At 34.6% G+C, this 16,395-nt stretch overlaps 2 protein-coding genes across 2 annotated transcripts; one reads left to right on the forward strand and one right to left on the reverse strand.

Moving 5' to 3' along the window:
* Positions 1–447: 447 nt before the first annotated feature.
* Positions 448–7,847, reverse strand: LOC110672033 (asparagine--tRNA ligase, chloroplastic/mitochondrial). Its single transcript, XM_058138475.1, has 14 exons — positions 7,737–7,847; positions 5,934–6,044; positions 4,924–5,028; positions 4,713–4,850; positions 4,088–4,168; positions 3,355–3,432; positions 3,186–3,254; positions 2,971–3,045; positions 2,762–2,845; positions 2,489–2,575; positions 2,299–2,394; positions 2,110–2,184; positions 1,525–1,651; positions 448–833 (listed from the first exon to the last, which is right to left on the reverse strand). Exons 1-14 carry the CDS (start codon positions 7,845–7,847, stop codon positions 718–720), a joined length of 1,353 nt encoding a protein of 450 aa, XP_057994458.1. The 3' UTR covers positions 448–717.
* A 12-nt stretch (positions 7,848–7,859) lies between these two features.
* Positions 7,860–14,739, forward strand: LOC131174700 (uncharacterized). The gene is made up of 2 exons (XM_058138476.1): positions 7,860–8,162; positions 13,303–14,739. Exons 1-2 carry the CDS (start codon positions 7,860–7,862, stop codon positions 14,443–14,445), a joined length of 1,446 nt encoding a protein of 481 aa, XP_057994459.1. The 3' UTR covers positions 14,446–14,739.
* Positions 14,740–16,395: the final 1,656 nt, after the last annotated feature.

A 16,395-nucleotide genomic window follows, 5' to 3' on the forward strand; every position in this document is an offset into this window, starting at 1 on the left:
ATTATCATGCCAAGATGGAAATTTGATTATGGCCTGAGTAGGCTTAAGATCTAAATTGTAGAGTCTCAAATGTCCTAATTGCTAGGTTAATTTATCTTACATTTAGTGCCTGTCATGTTCGTGTTGGTTTAATTTCTCTAATTAAACACTGGTTACGCACTCTCCGACAGCATCAGTGCGATACGAAGCCAAAGTTTGGCGGGAAGGTGGTTAGCCGAATGCTGACGCGGTGATGTTGAATGCCGTAGCGGTACTTTTGCCACGTGCATGAGGTTTTTTCGTTAACATGAGACAAAGCAATGATTTGAAAGCATAAAAGTTTAGCCAAATGCATAAAGAAACATATTAATTTGATGCCCGTATTACAAAATCTGAAACCCATTACATTAGACTGCACGCGTCTCAAAAACATAAATTGATTTGAGTTCAGATTTTGCAAGAATGAAATAAAGACAACAATAGATGCATAAATTTACAGTCAGTTAGATAAAATTTTACACAACATTAGCAATCCGCCAATCATGCCTGATAAGGGCAGTCATCATATCACCCGGGACAATATTTTACCTAAGAGGTTAAGCTATTATTTCAAAGCCAAAGACAGGGAGAGAAAGCCAACAGATTTAGCAAATAATTATCAAAAGGAGAGAGAGGGTAAAAGTCAGAAGAGAGAGAGGACGCAAGGAAGAATTAAATCATATCTTACAAATTTTGCCATCAAAATTCAGCTGAACCAGGTGCCCTAGGGAAAGGTATAGTATCTCTTATATTTTCTATTCCAGTTGCAAATTGCACCAGTCTTTCAAAGCCAAGTCCAAATCCCGCATGAGGAACTGGCAATACATGAAAAAAAAAAAAAAAAAAAAAAAAGAAAGAAGAAGAAATCAGAATACCAAAATTTGAATTAAAGATTTTAAATTTTCAGAGGATAGATACAGTCATATAATTATCATAGCATCAAAATTTTCTTTATTGATCCAACACCTATAACAATATACTGAGCCTGTTTGTTGACTAGGATTTAATGCCAGCATATTTGAACTGATACGAGCCTGGACCAGCATCTTGACCAGGAATAAAGCAAACATGCATAATTTAATCTAACCACATGGAAAGGCCTTTATGTGGAGCACTATGGATTCTCCACCTCCGCTTCAAGAACATTTGAGTTTATGCCCCTCCCCCTTGCAGGTTTATTTTCTCAAGAATCACTCTCTAGTTCCTCAAATCTGCCTCAATTTACACCTTGTGAGATCATTCATGCACAAGGCCTCTCCACACAAATGAGCCCTCAAAAAGAGAATTGCTGGCACGATAGTAAATTGGGGGACAACATTGCCCCCTACACTGCAGTGGGCCACGGAAAATGTATGAAAAAAAAGTGTGCTTTAGTAGTTATTCTTATTTAGTAGACATGTCGAAGAACTTGGAAGAAATTAGAATTTTTATGCAACGGACTTCAACAGATGCCAATCTCACCATCAATTTGAGAGAATCATTAGTTTAAATGAGTACAATTCTAACCTGAACCATACCGCCGCAGATCAAGATACCACCAGTAGCTGTCCTTGTTTAACTTCAAGTCATCCAAACGGTCTTCCAAATATTCAAGCCGTTCTTCTCTTTGACTTCCACCAATAAGCTCCCCAACCTAACAAACAAAAAGAAAAATGAAAACATTCTTATACAAGGCAGTTGCATTTGAGACCACATTTGTTAAAACCAGTTTTTGTGTCATTTGTTGATTTTCCCCAATTTACACCCAAATGATTTCATATTTCTCTCACTAAAAATTAAAATGGGATGGACAAGTGGGATCAAGTATATTGGAAGAAAATCTTATAATCTAATTTCAGAACTCTGCAATATGATATTATCAAAATTCCCATTACTTTGGCACTACTTTAAATCAGAATGATCATGTTATATATTAGTAGTTTAGTACACAAATTTTATGCTAACATCAACGATTTTATTTTTAATCTCAAAGAGACCATCTTGCTTTCGAGCATCCATGGAGGTTGCTAGAAGCTAAGGATCTTAGTTGTGGGTAATAATTATTGACTAAACTGAACTCATGAACAATGAGAAAGATATTTTAAATGTTACCCGAGGAACCAGCATATCCATGGCTGCGACAGTCTTCCCATCATCATTTTGCCTCATATAAAATGCCTTGATCTCCTGAGAGTTTTACAATGAGAGATTCAGAACAAGAACAATGATAGATTCTAAGATTAGGATTTTCCTTTGTGCTTCTGTAAAAGCAAAAGAAAAGAGAGCCTGAAAGGGTCATACCTTTGGATAATCTCTTATTATGACTGGGCATCCACCAAAAGCCCCTTCAGTTATATAACGCTCATGCTCACTTTGCAAATCACATCCCCATTTCACCTAGAGATGTGCAAGAACATTGTTTCATTAAAAAAAGACAAAAACCAATTTGCAACCTATGACCGAAGGGAGGAAAGAAGACAAATAGCAATACCGGGAAGTCAAATTTCTTATTTGTTCTGAGAAGAAGTTCAATGGCATCAGTATAAGTCAACTGGACAAAATCTTTGTCAACAACATTCTGTGCATCAAACACAGAAATTTCTGAGATGTCAAGGCATGCATAGCGATGTCAGTCAAATTTGGATATAAATGTATAAACCAGACCATCATATTTAGAACCAAGTCATAAAACAAAGTAACAGCAAAAGATTGAACATATAACAAAAAGGTTGAAGAAGGATAAGTTACACTTGAGAGCTCATACACTCAATCGATCAATGATTCCTTTCTCAATCCAAGTATTGAAGAAGTCCATGTCTTCCTTGCAATTTTCAAGGATATGCCTGACCTTTAATACATAAAAAATAAATGTCGAAAATCCAATGAGAAGAAGTGCTCTTGCTCATTTGCAAGCTTGCTTCCACTCCATAGAGTGTTGAATTAACACCAAAGATGATATGAAAGGTCACATACTACATACTGGAGATAGGCAGTTGCACAAGCCATATCATCATTCAGATCAGCAAATGCAAGTTCTGGTTCAATCATCTAAAATGGACAAACAGAAAAAGGGAGTAAGATATTCCAAGTCTCCAATAGCACGTGAGATGGAAGCATGAAACTTAATGATATGGCTACCAAAAATTAAGGATAAGAATAGAAAAAACCCTTAAACAAAGAATGTTTACCCAAAATTCAGCCAAGTGTCTAGAAGTATTAGAATTTTCTGCTCGAAATGTGGGACCAAATGTATAAACCTGACACAAAGTGAAAAATTGAGTCATAAAAAAGTTTCAAATAGCTTACATTGAGGATGTGACATTCAAATGAAGACAAACAAGAGTAGAAAATTTATACATCAGAAAGAGCAGTAGCATATGTTTCGGCATTGAGCTGGCCGGAGACTGTCAAAAATGCTGGTTTGCCAAAAAAATCCTGAAAAATGAATTGAAGAATTGAAAATGACATCAATAGATCTCTTAAAAATCAGAAAGCCAACCTGTTTTCATGATTCTGAAATTGTTGGCCATACACCAAGTCTAGTTCAGAAATAAAAGCAGAAATTGAAGAAGACAAATTTCAGCGCATAAATGAAGATGAGTCATGAAGATTTCTATTGTTCATAGGGTTACAATTTGTTGTGCATCTTAAATCATTTCTTTCGGGAGTTTCCATACAAATTCCTCAATATTCCCCCTTTTTACTGTAACAAATCTCTGGTTCCCTTAAGCACCATTTTTAGAAAGTAATTATCATAATAATAATAATTCACAATTCAACTTACCAACCAAAAGTGATTAATAACTAAACAATCTCCCAGAATAAGAGAAAAAACATGGAATCAAGACACCTGGTCACACTGAATAAAATACTTCTTTCTCATGACCAAGGACTATAAGGAAATTTATTTTTGAATAATTAGATCTAACCACAAGTTCACAACACAACATATGATTGTAAGCCAAACAAGAAGAATCATATCAACCCTGATTGCACCAGCTATAATAAATGAACAGAAAAATGCTCCACAGGGTTGCAGTATTCAATAACACACGGTAACACACATAAAGAAAAACTTCAATCAGCTCACCTGTGACCAATCAATTAACCCGTCCTTTGTTTTTGGAATGCCATCCACAAGAGAATCAGTTGCTTCCCGAGAGCTTGGAATCTGCAAAAGAACAAAAATTTACTGAAACATAATGAAATGCGTGAAGTACAAATTGCAATAGCAGTATTAAAAACCACTGTAGAATTAGTCATTAATAAATCTTGCATAACATTGTGTTTTTCTGAATCATATTATCTTTGCAAAATCATTAATGCCAACAAAATTTGTGCTAATTAGATTAGCAATCAGGAAGCATAAACAAAGATTCAGTTTGCAGTAAGAAATGGTCTCCTCAAAAACAGCAGAGGTACATGTACATACATGCATACATTTCACATGAATTATACACAATTAAAAAAAGGGGTTGAACCATATAAATATAAGATTGCCCAAAAAACACATTACTTGTGTACTCTTCACTAGTTTAATAGTAATTCCTCTACCAGAATTCACAAAAAGAAAGACCATATAAGATAATTTGGCCATTGGTGGAGAAAAAAAAGAGGAAAAAGTGGTTCATACCAGAAGTCATAAAGAATTGTTACAAAATTAGGCAAAATGAGAGAAATTCACCATTAAATGCCTTTGTTTTAGTGGTACATACCAAAGTAGTAACACAGAACTGTTCACCTGCTCCTTCACAATCTGAAGCTGTGATAATAGGACTTGAGACCCAGACAAACCCATTTTCTTGAAAGAACTTGTGTGTAGCATAGGCCAAAGCATTCCTTACCCTTGCAACCTAGAACCAATTTGCATTACTTTAAAAGATAAGAATCTAAAAGTTGGAACAGAAAACAGCAGCTGAACCATACCGCACCAAATGTGTTTGTTCTAGGACGAAGATGAGCTTTAGTTCTCAAAAATTCTCTGCTGACCCTTTTCTTTTGAATTGGATAGGAAGGATCACTCTTGCCAACCTATAAGAAGAACAATTATTTTAAGTGCAAAAGGGCAACAACATATTTATATAACATGCAGGTGGCACTTCGTGTCATAAGCAGCTTTTTGACATCCTTAATCTGAGCAGATTCTCCTTTTCTAGGTCCTGTGATTCAGTGCAACCAGAGCCTCATTGTGGTTCCTGTCCCTTGGTCCAGATACTAGGATGACATATTGTTACAATGTCTAAGAGAGTATTTGGCTTAACTTATGAAAATTAACTAATAAGCACTAAGAGCTTCTAAACTAATTTGAGCTTCTAAGCATTTAAAAATTTAAGTAGTTATATGTTTGGTTAAAGTGTTTATAAAAATTTGACAAGCAATTGACATGTTTGGTAAAAAAATGCTTATAATTATAGTTAACATGACTAAAAAGGACACTAAGTTCAAAAATTTAAAATAAGGGTACATAGTGAAACTTTTAAAAATTAAAAGGGAATAATGCGATAATGTACTTAGTCAAACTAGATTACAAGCATAGTATTTATAAGTACCAAAATGAAAAGTTAGTCTCTCTAGCTTTTTTTTTTTTTTTTTGGCTTATAAGTCTAGTTTTTAAGCCCAAAAAATGTTATAAATAAACGGATCACTTAATTTGAAAACTTATAAGTTAGTTTGACCAATTTAAAACACTCTCTAAATTGGGTTGGAGGTCCAAAAATGCCTAAAGCTTTTGTTTTAACTCCTTTTTATGCCTCAAGCTGACTATAAACATATATAACCATGCATATAGATAATTTGCGCATATAAACATGCCTATGAACTAAAATTTACTTAAAATGGAAAATGTATGATGCAAAACTAATGGGAAGAGTGAAATTCTATTATCAAATCATATCAAACTAATTCCACATTTAACTAGATGTCAAGAAATACCATACCGCTATAATTTTGTTGACATTCAGTTCCACCTTTTGTTTTGACCCTTGGCTCTTAACCACATTCCCTTGTACCCATATTGATGCACCAGTTGCCACCAAGCCAGATTCTACCTATTAACAAGCTCCAGGCTAAATAAAAAGAAAATGACAACGATATAGACCACTTATAATGTGAAAATATCAAAGTAGCAGACAAATTGTAAGAATTTTATATTTTAGTGAAGGACCACAAAAATGGTACAGGTTAGCTTTTGTAAAACAAAAACAAAAAAACTTAAAAAAAAAATTATAAAAAAAAAAAATAAAAAAAAAAAAAAAATAAAAATAAAAAAAAAAATATGTAGAAAAAAAATAAAAAAAAAAAAAAAAAAAAAAAAAAAAAAAAAATAAATATAAAAAAAAAAAAAAAAAAAAAAAAAAAAAAAAAAAAAAAAAAAAAAAAAAAAAAAAAAAAAAAAAAAAAAAAAAAAAAAAAAAAAAAAAAAAAAAAAAAAAAAAAAAAAAAAAAAAAAAAAAATAAAAAAAAAAAAAAAAAAAAAAAAAAAAAAAAAAAAATATAAAAAAACAAAACAACAACCACATATCCAACATTCATCACATATATATATCACACATCATATACCACATATAAAAATATAATCATCATAATAAAAAAAATATAATAAAAAAAAAAAAAATAATAAAAAAAATTAAAAAAAAAAAATAAAAAAAAAAAAAAAAAAAAAAAAAAAAAATAAAAAAAAAAATAAAAAAAAAAAAAAAAAAAAAAAAAAAAAAAAAAAAAAAAAAAAAAAAAAAAAAAAAAAAAAAAAAAAAAAAAAAAAAAAAAAAAAAAAAAAAAAAAAAAAAAAAAAAAAAAAAAAAAAAAAAAAAGAAAAAAAAAAAAAAAAAAAAAAAAAAAAAAAAAACAAAAAAAAAAACAAAACCTCACAAAACAATACTCAAATCCAATTCCCTTCCCTCCTCACACCCTTCCACCCCCATCCTCTATCTTCTTCCTCCATATCCCAACCTTTCGCCCATCCCTTATCCCCCTTCCTATATCTTCCCTTCTTTCGTCTTCCTCTCTTCCTTCTTCCTTTCCGGTCTTCTTTCTCTTCTTTTTTCCCTTCTGGTCTTCTCTTGGCGGGTGGCCTGACAGAGGGCATGGGGGGCGGGGAGAAGGGTTGGGGTGGGGGGGGGGAGGGGGAATTTTGGGGGGATTTTTGGGGGTTTTAGCAGGAGGGGGGGGGGGGGGGGGGGGGGGGAGGAGGGGGGGGGTGGGAGGAGGAGCGGGAGGGGAGGGAGGGGAGAGGGGGGAGAATTTGGAGATTTTTAGCTTTTTTTTTTTTTGTATTTTTTGGTTTTTTTTTTTTTTTTTTTTGTTTTTTCTGGTTTCATTTGGATATTATTGGTTTTATATTATTTTTTTGACCTTTTATATTTATTTTTTTTTATTTTATATTATTATTTTATTATTTATATTTTTTGAATTATTTTATATTTTTTTATTATATTAATGATTACCCCACCACTACCCCTTGCGATGCGACCCGAGACCCAACTTAGCACCTTGTTGAGGCACTGAGCAGCAGAGGAGCAGCAGCACCCCCCTCATCATCAGCCCAGAATCCCTTCTCAATCAATCAATCAAAAAAAATCATCCCAAAAATCAAAAAATCCTCAACCAATCATCAAATCAATCTCAACAAAACCAAAAAAAAAATCAAAACTCAAATCAAACTCAGCAACAAATTCCAAGCACAAAACTCACAACATCCATTCCACATTCATCAACAACTCACACACGCCCACCCACATTACCAACAGATTATTACTATCACCAAAAATACCACCACAATTATCAACAATTATTACCAACGCAATTACACACAACCGCAAACCAATATATCCGGCACTATTACAATCACGCATAACCCCGCACCCATGTTTCAGCACCACAGCAGCCAGCGCACGCACGCAGCACAGCGATGCATGCGGGCAGCTGTGCAGCAGCAGCACGAAGCAGCGCAGCAGCTGCAGGCAGCGGTGTGTGTGGTGGTGCAGTGGGGCGGTGTGGCAGCGGTGTGTGTGGTGATCAGGGCGGTCAGCAGTGGTGCAGCCGCTGTGGCGATCGCGGCGCTGGAGCAGCTGACACAGTTCGCGGGGTCGATGGATGCGGCGGAGAGGGCAATGGCCGGGTTGCCCACTAAGAGTCCTGTCTTTGGGCCCGTTCCCATGCATTCTCTGGTATGGTGTTTTTGATTTTGTTAAATTTAAATTGGAAGTAAGTGGCGTTTCACTGATGTTTATATTCAGAGTAACTGAACTCTTTCCTCCTACTTCTTTGTGTAGCTTTTCAAAATTTATCGATGTAATTGATTCACTTTTGCATTTGAGAATGCTGGTTTTATGGTTTCTATAAGTTTTGCCAGTTTTTTTGTTTCGCTATTTTTTTTTTTGTTTCAAGTTAATGTTGTCCCTGTAACATAAAGTAAAATTATGTGTTTTTTCAATTTCCTGCTTCTTTATAATGCGAAGGAAAGAATTATATCGGTCAAAATTCTGCACGAAATTGGTAGGAAATGAAGTAATAGAAAAATAGATGGGGAAACTTACTCAGTACTTCTTGATTATCTAGGCTACTCTTAACTATTGGCTTGTGAAACTAACAAGCAATCATAATGGTCGACGTTGAATCATAAGCAAATTCTGGTATCTGGGTTTGGTTTATGCAATCTCTCTCTCTCTCTCTCTCTCTCTCTCTCTCTCTCTCTCTCTCTATATATATATATATATATATATACACACACACGTGTGTGTGTGTGCGCGCGTGTGTAAGTTTGTGTGCGCACGCACTTTGGAAGGCTCATGTGTGGGTGAGAACTCCCATAAATACCAACATACATATACATGCCTACACAACATTTATGTAGAAATATAGTTTGGGTGACAATTCGTTTAGAGGGGGCCAAGAGGCATTTATTAATGTGCTTGCTTGGGCTTTTGATAGGTTGAGACCGACGAAAGTTTAATTACTTGTTTATTGTGGCCTAAAAGCCAGAAGTCAGATCTTTTGACATCTCAATTTTACTTTGTGATATGCCTCATTAATTGTTGAAGTTAGCCTATAGTTTTTATTTTTGTTTTTGTTTTTTTTATATCTGCTCCATCTCGCTACTAGGAGTCTAAGAATATACAATGTTTGGTAGCCTATCTTATGTTCAGTTTTTGGATTGCTGCTACTGAAGATCCTATAAATGATATTTATTAGATAGTTTACTTCATTTATGAAAAACCTTTTCTTTTTTTTTTAATTCTTAAGGGTGCTCTCTTTAAACTTGCTCTGTGTGTGTGTGTGTGTGTGTGTGTATTCTAGTACTCAGCATGACTGTTAAGTTATACCCAGTATTGTCAAGAGGCGCCTGGGCAAGGCAAAATCCATGCACTTCCCAGGTGAGGCGCCTTCAACTAGGCACTGCCTAGGCAATCAGGCGAGGCTTCACCAGGCGCCCCCAGACGAGAAAAAGGCAAGAAATTTAAAAAAAAAAGTTGAAAAGAAAAAAGCTGATCTGATTTGTTTTCACCTTTTGGCATCAGCACAATGACTAGAGAATTAGAATTTTGAGTTTACATGACATAATGAATGAAATTGAATAATGCATCTAGAATTTTAAATTATATTATGTGCTTTATGGTTTGAAATTCTGATTTTTCTTTTCTTGGTTACTTGGACGAAGGATTTAATACAAGAATTAAGATTTTGGGACCTAGAAATTGTGGTAGGTAACCAATATGTCTCAATGAAATATTAACATTCATTGGCTACCTATTCTAAAATTACATTCATTGTGGCCATAATTGCAAATTTGAGTAACAGTTTGGATTTGTTTTGACCATTGACCCTTAATAATATTCAGGGCGTTCTTCTTATGTCTTGTGCTAGCTAGTTTTGGTGTTTAATTTCCATTGATTGAAATGTTTCTGGCTTTATTATTTTCAACACAGATATGGATCAATTGTTCCTCTGTAGCCTCAGGTTATTTGTTGAAGGAGGTTTCGGTCTTAAGCACTTTTTGAAGCAGTTGTCTAGATTTTTAATGTGCTTGTCTCATCTCCCAATTGTATCCAAGTGTCCTTTAAGCACAATTTACCCTTCTCTTAGTCTTTTGTGTGCTTCTTTGAATCATCTATGATTTGGCTTAATTGAATAAAGTTTTTGTCTCTTTGAACTTCAACTTTTGATTATATATATTCAAAGGTTTAAGTGTGAGATAACAAAGAAGAACGCAAGGTCCTGTGTGTACGTAATGCTAAATTTTTAAGATGGATAAAATAGGAACAACATGAAATGGCAGTCCAACTCATGAACCATGAAATGCGAGTGAAAAGGGAAGGTTAGGTAGTTCTTGCTTGTTCTGAGTGTTATAACTTTCCTGAATACCTAGGTCACATACCGTGTGCTGATAGTTTGATAAAGGCTTGAGCAAAATACTGCTATAAACGAAAAATTGAACCAAACCTTAATACATGTGTTATGCTCTCTATATATTAAAATCCCTAATTTTCACTCACTTAGTTCTGTTTCACACAGATGGTGAAATGCAACCTCTCTTCCTCTCCTTTTCTGTCGACCTAACGTTTTCTCCTCCCCCTCCTGGCTCGATGTTGCTCACCTTCATCATCTCTTCTTTTTATGATCTCTATAACCTACACAAAACCAATCTCACCTGCCTCTCACTTTCTCTCACTAGAGCACAAAGGAGAATAGACAAAGGAACCCCCCTAATCTCGTCTTATGTTGTCTCGATGACTATGGCAGTTACACTACCTCCTCTTCTTTGTCTACTCACTGGGAGTCTCTTCCTTCTATTGTTATCGGCGGCTAGGTGATGGTTCACCATATGCCTATGATCTTTATTTTTCAAACTTGGCTTGATCCCCCTCTCAATCTTAAAAATTGGGTAATGGGTATTGCCATATGAGATTTCTTGGTCTTGATTTCTTTGGGAATCATTTTATTTCTTTCTTTTTGATTTTCATCAAAATTAAAATGTACTTCCGCTGTCCCACAAATATAGGTTTACTTCTATTTTTATATAGTTTAAGAAAATTTAGTTCCTAATATACCCTCCACTCATATTACTCCATTAAAAATTAAATAACTTATGTTACTAAATTATTATTGAAACTAATGAATTTTATTTTTAATGCGTGTTAAGTAGGGGCATATGGTAAACAAATAAATAAACTGTTATTTCAAAATAGAAAGTGGCCTATAATTTGTAAAAATAAAAAAGGAAAGTAAGTCTGTTTTTATGGGATAGAGGGAGTATATGCTTTTGAAATGTGATTATTATTCTTGCAATTGTGGATTTAAATTATTGCAAAATGTTGATTTAAATTGTTGCAATTGTAAGTTTGATGTTTGACTTGAGCTGAGTTTGATGTTTGATGAAGGAGATGAAAATGTGAGGATGAAAAGTTGGGTTACTCTGCTGAATGAGATGGCGGAAAAAGAACTGTTCAACTGAACTGAGCCAAATTATTTTGGTTTGGTTCGATTCGGTTATGGCTATATGTTCTAATAATTTGAGACTTCAGTTTTTTGGTTAACCGAATGCTCAACCCTAACTTGATGAGTTTGCAAATCTTATGATTTCTTCTCTATAAGGTTCACCTGAATATTTTATAAGGATTGCCTGATCAGCTTCTTGATTTGGCAAATCTTGGACTTTCTTCTCTTAGGACCTAATTGACAATAGGTTGCTTTTCCTATGAAGTTGATTGGCATATATTGGGTTTCACAAAATCTCTCAATTTAAATTGAACTTGGTAACCATATCTTATGTAGTCTGAATGGATCAGCTTATGAAACATGAATTGGGCTACATATCAAAAGAAAGTGATCATGGGTTGTTTTTGAAACGGAACTGAATTGTAGGGGTGGCAGCTGCTGAACATTTAATATAGTATTTGCTTGCTAAGATTGACAAGTACAATCTTGTCTTTATACATTTTAAAGCTTTATAGTTTCTAGTTAGTATAGCATGGGTCTGCTCTTTAAATTTATATAACTTATGGGCTAAGGGGTGTGAGATTTAGACTAAAAGCTGGACTGTGTCTGGCCAAGGTCAACTCATTGATTTTGCAAACAATTAATCTTAGGATGGGCTTGAACTTTTGTAAATCCTATCCCAGCAAATTCAACCCTCTGATGTTGCTAAACTATGACTTCCATTAGGCTAATGGAGTTGCTGAAAAATGTCATTTCCCAAATAGGAGAGGTTGAATGAGGAGGCATTTTCATTGGTCTTGGATTGTTTGCCCGGAAGAATAGGTATGGATATTTTAATTCACTTTTCTTGCGCGTGGTAAATACTCCGGTGACTAAATGAGGTTCAGGACAGCTTGGATAGTTTCATAAGTTTACTTCTGGAAGGTTTTAAACCTGGTTGAAAACATCTTGGATCATGTATGAAGTTTACCAGTTCAACCTGTGTTGCTCAGACTTGTGTACAAGTGTCAGGTGCATGACCATGACGGACATAAGTGCATACATTCATTTCTTTCATATTCTTCCTTTTATTTGGAGAATCATGCTTGAGTAACCTTGTCAATTCTAGGTATGTGGCAGGGTCCTTAGGTATTGAAAAGAGTCAGAGCAACAGAGGTTCTGACAGATTCAGGTTGAGTAGGCTGATGCTGGTTGATATGTAAGATTTAAGAAATATGTCCATCTCCTATATCATTTGAAGAAGGATGACTTTTGTTTCATAGCATGGGCAAGATCAATTCTCATGCTTTAGCAAATTAGTTTCCAATTTTCATTTATTTGTTTTTTGTTTAAGATAAATACTATTGATCTTGGCAAGGAATTTTTGGCAGGCCTAAGTTTATGCACAAGTTGCAATTGTGACAGTTAAAAACTTTTTGACCATGTGTTGGGGATTAGAACTGTGTTTCGTAATTTTAAAGGGACTAGCGTCATCAACTAAGAAGAGAACTGATGGTCAGGCATCAGATCTTATCATAAATTAGAGTTTACTGTGAATTATGTTGAGCCAAGAGATTGCCTGTATTTTGGCATAACATGCAGAGCAAGGTTCAGAGAAGGTGGTTTGTCTTTCTCCCATTTGCTGTTGGAATGAGTTACAATTTGATGATTGATTTTTTTTTGGTTTAAACATGATTACTGACACTTAATTTTGAAGCAGTAGGATTACTCAACTTTATTGACTCTTGATCATCTTAATGCCATAACATTTATGAAATTTTGTCTGATTTCAGGCTCTCTTCCTACTTGACACATGGAAAACAATACTGGCTGTTCTTTTTATCTTTGTTTTTTTTTTACCTTCTTGAAAACCCTTTTCAGTAAATTTTGCAGGATGTTCGACATCCACACAAGCGTGGTGGTAGAAGGGGAGGTGGACCATTCCGAGGGGGTGGCCAGGGAAATGTTGGCCGCCACCATGGTTCTGTCCCTTCTGTCCGTGGAAAGGGGCATGGTCGGGGTAAGGCTCGATCTAAGCGCTTCCAAATACAAGGTGTGAATTCAACATCTTCCCATACAGAACCTTCTGCTGCCAAGGAGCACACAGCTGATGTGGCCAAAAAGGTAGCTGAATCTGCTTCTGCACCAGAAAACGTAGCTCCTAACTGTCGACCTGTACAGCTTGCTTGGTGTGAACTTTGTAGGGTAGATTGTTCTGGTTTGGAAATTCTTGAGCAGCACAAAAATGGAAAGAAACATAAAAAGAACTTGCTAAGGTATGAAGAGATGAAAAATGCTATCAAACCAGCAGAAGAAATACAGAATCCTCAGGAACCTATAAATGATTCAAAGCCTGAAGAGTCTCAGCAGCCTCCATTTGCAGAGGATTGTGAAGAGCAGAAGTTGGCAGAAAACTTGCCCTCTGAAGCTGGAAGCATTGAACATAGAATGGAGAACAGTTGCAACAATGAACACAGAATGGAGAATAATCTGCAAAATAATGCTGGGGAAAAACCTCAAGTTCCTGTGGGGGAACCATCTGATCAGCAAGGAAGGAAGTTTAGGATGAATTTGTTTGATAATAGGAGACATGGAATGAAACGCAAAATGAAGGGTGGTCGGGGAGGGAAGCGTATAAAGACTTTTGAAGCTAGAAGAGCAGTGGAACCTCCCAAACCTAAAATTGTAGCTCCGCAATTATGTGATTTGTGCAATGTCAAGTGTGACACACGTGAGGTTCTTGACCGCCATCTTTCTGGTAAGAAGCATATTGCTAAGCTTAAACGATTTCAAGGTCATCAGGCAATGTATGGGCCAACAGGGCTTCAGGCACTTTACCCCCCTAATCCAATTGCACAAACTCATTCCCTCCCTCAAGGCCATCAACCTTTCTACAATCCTCAGGGCGCATTTCTCCCACAAGGGGCTTATTTTCCTTCCCAAGGATACCAATCTGCATCAGCAGCTGCAGGTTTGAATCCTCAATTCTCACAAAGTTCCATGCCTCAACAGTCAGAATCCACTTCAACTCTTTGAGGCAAATCCTGCAACAGCTGTCTGAGAATCTGGAGGCTATGGATCAGATCCTCCCCTCATTAGCATCACATATCTAACTTAGTATGTTTCTGGGAATAGATTTGCTGCCATTTACTGTCAATATGGAGTCTCCTCTACTGATGTTACTTGCATTGAAGTCGTGAAGTTAACATGGCTCAGTAGCAATGAATTTCACTTTCCACTAGTTCTCTTTATCGACTCTAAGAAAGTTTTTGTTTCTGCTTTTGAAAATATATTGATATTTTTATATATTGATATCATCTTATACTGCAATCTTATACCAAAGGATTGAGAGAATGTTTGCAGGTCAGGGACATGTAAGAACTGGGGAAAAAATTGAAAAAGTTTCAGATAGGAGTCCTTTTAAGATTCACTTTATGCTGCCCTAATCTATCTATATATATATAGGGGTGGCAATTTTGGACATGACCCACGAACACGATATAAAAATATAGGGTTTGAGTTAGGCTTATTCGTGTTAGTATCGGATTTATAACGACCCATTTATAATCGTGTCACGGTTTAACCCGCTAAACCGACTTGACACGCTTATGACATGATTTAATATCGTGTCATGTGTCGATGGTTACCCACTAACCCATTTTATGACTATGATTTAACCTACTTACGTGTTAAATGTTGAAAGTGACTCAAACCACTAACCCATTTTACCCACTATAACCCATGAACCCACTTATGTAGCGTGTTAAATAGGTTAAGTCGTGTCAAACCCTGTTAAATATGTTATTTCGTATTAAATGGTCGTGTTGTATTGAATATACCTAATACAATTTAATATTAATCGTGTCGTGTCGTGTAATCTGTACAATAAAAGAGTCGTGTTCGTGTTTAAATTTTGGACACGATTTGTTAATTGTGTCGTGTTCGTGTTGACCTTAATCGTATTCGTGTTGACATGACACAAACACGACCCATCAACTCAAATTGCTACCCCTATATATATATAAAGCAGAGTGGTATTCCCCTGGTGCTGCTACATAGGATTCTAAAATGATTATATTTATGTCTTGTAGTAGCAATATTTAAAGCAATCAAGTTTTCTTATGTGTTGCCACATAGGATTCTAACATTATTACATTTATGCCAAGTGGCAACATTAAATTGAATTTATTAAATTGATATTTATTAAATTTCATATAGTATTTATAGAAAATTAATTTTTCATAATTTTAATCTTTAATTTTAATTTAATATCCTATATAATTATAATATATAATTGCTATTTAATTATTAAGTTATAATCCAAATTTAACTTTTTACTATATCTATATTATATATATAAATTAGACAGGTTTTTCTCTGGTGCTGTCATGTAGGATTCTAAAATAATTATATTTATGTCACGTGACACTATTTAAAATAATCAAATTTTCTTCTGTACTAAGTGACTATTAAATTGAATTTATTGCAAGCAATATTTTCTCCTTCCCACATATGTCAATTATATTAAATTGAATTTATTGTTAGCAATTTTTTTCTTTACTTCATTTGTCAATTTTATTGATAGCAATTTTTTTTTCTTATTTAATTTTTAAGTTATAATCCAAATTTAACTTTTTACTGCCTAAATACACATAAAAATGATTTTCAATATATTTAAATACACATATTTTTTTTTATCAATATCAAAGTTTAATTTCTTGAGTATAATAAATTAAGAGAATAATATTATATTTTCTGTGATCCAAATTCTATCATTTGTGAATTGTAATGATTCTTCAAACTTGAAGTAAAGTAAAGAAGTCACTACAAGTCATGTGTCTTCATTTGGAGGTTGTACAATAAACATATCATTAGATCAGCACTATAACCTCAAATTTACAAATCAAACACTATGAAGATCCATCATAAGATTAACCTCAACAAATAAAACATGCTTCCCATACTATTAAAAGAAAAAACAAATAA

The sequence above is a fragment of the Hevea brasiliensis genome, chromosome 16 (assembly GCF_030052815.1).
Source record: "Hevea brasiliensis isolate MT/VB/25A 57/8 chromosome 16, ASM3005281v1, whole genome shotgun sequence".
Lineage (NCBI taxonomy): Eukaryota > Viridiplantae > Streptophyta > Magnoliopsida > Malpighiales > Euphorbiaceae > Hevea > Hevea brasiliensis.

Excerpts from the sequence above, each read along its gene's own strand:
- LOC110672033 (XM_058138475.1), bottom strand. The coding sequence starts at position 7,847 with ATGCGTGATTGTAATAGTGCCGGATATATTGGTTTGCGGTTGTGTGTA. Across the intron at positions 6,045-7,736 it reads GTGATAGTAATAATCTGTTG|GTAGAATCTGGCTTGGTGGC; the intron begins GTAATGTGGGTG and ends GCTTGTTAATAG. Across the intron at positions 2,395-2,488 it reads ATAAGAAATTTGACTTCCCG|GTGAAATGGGGATGTGATTT; the intron begins GTATTGCTATTT and ends GCACATCTCTAG.
- LOC131174700 (XM_058138476.1), top strand. The coding sequence starts at position 7,860 with ATGTTTCAGCACCACAGCAGCCAGCGCACGCACGCAGCACAGCGATGC. Across the intron at positions 8,163-13,302 it reads CCGTTCCCATGCATTCTCTG|GATGTTCGACATCCACACAA; the intron begins GTATGGTGTTTT and ends TAAATTTTGCAG.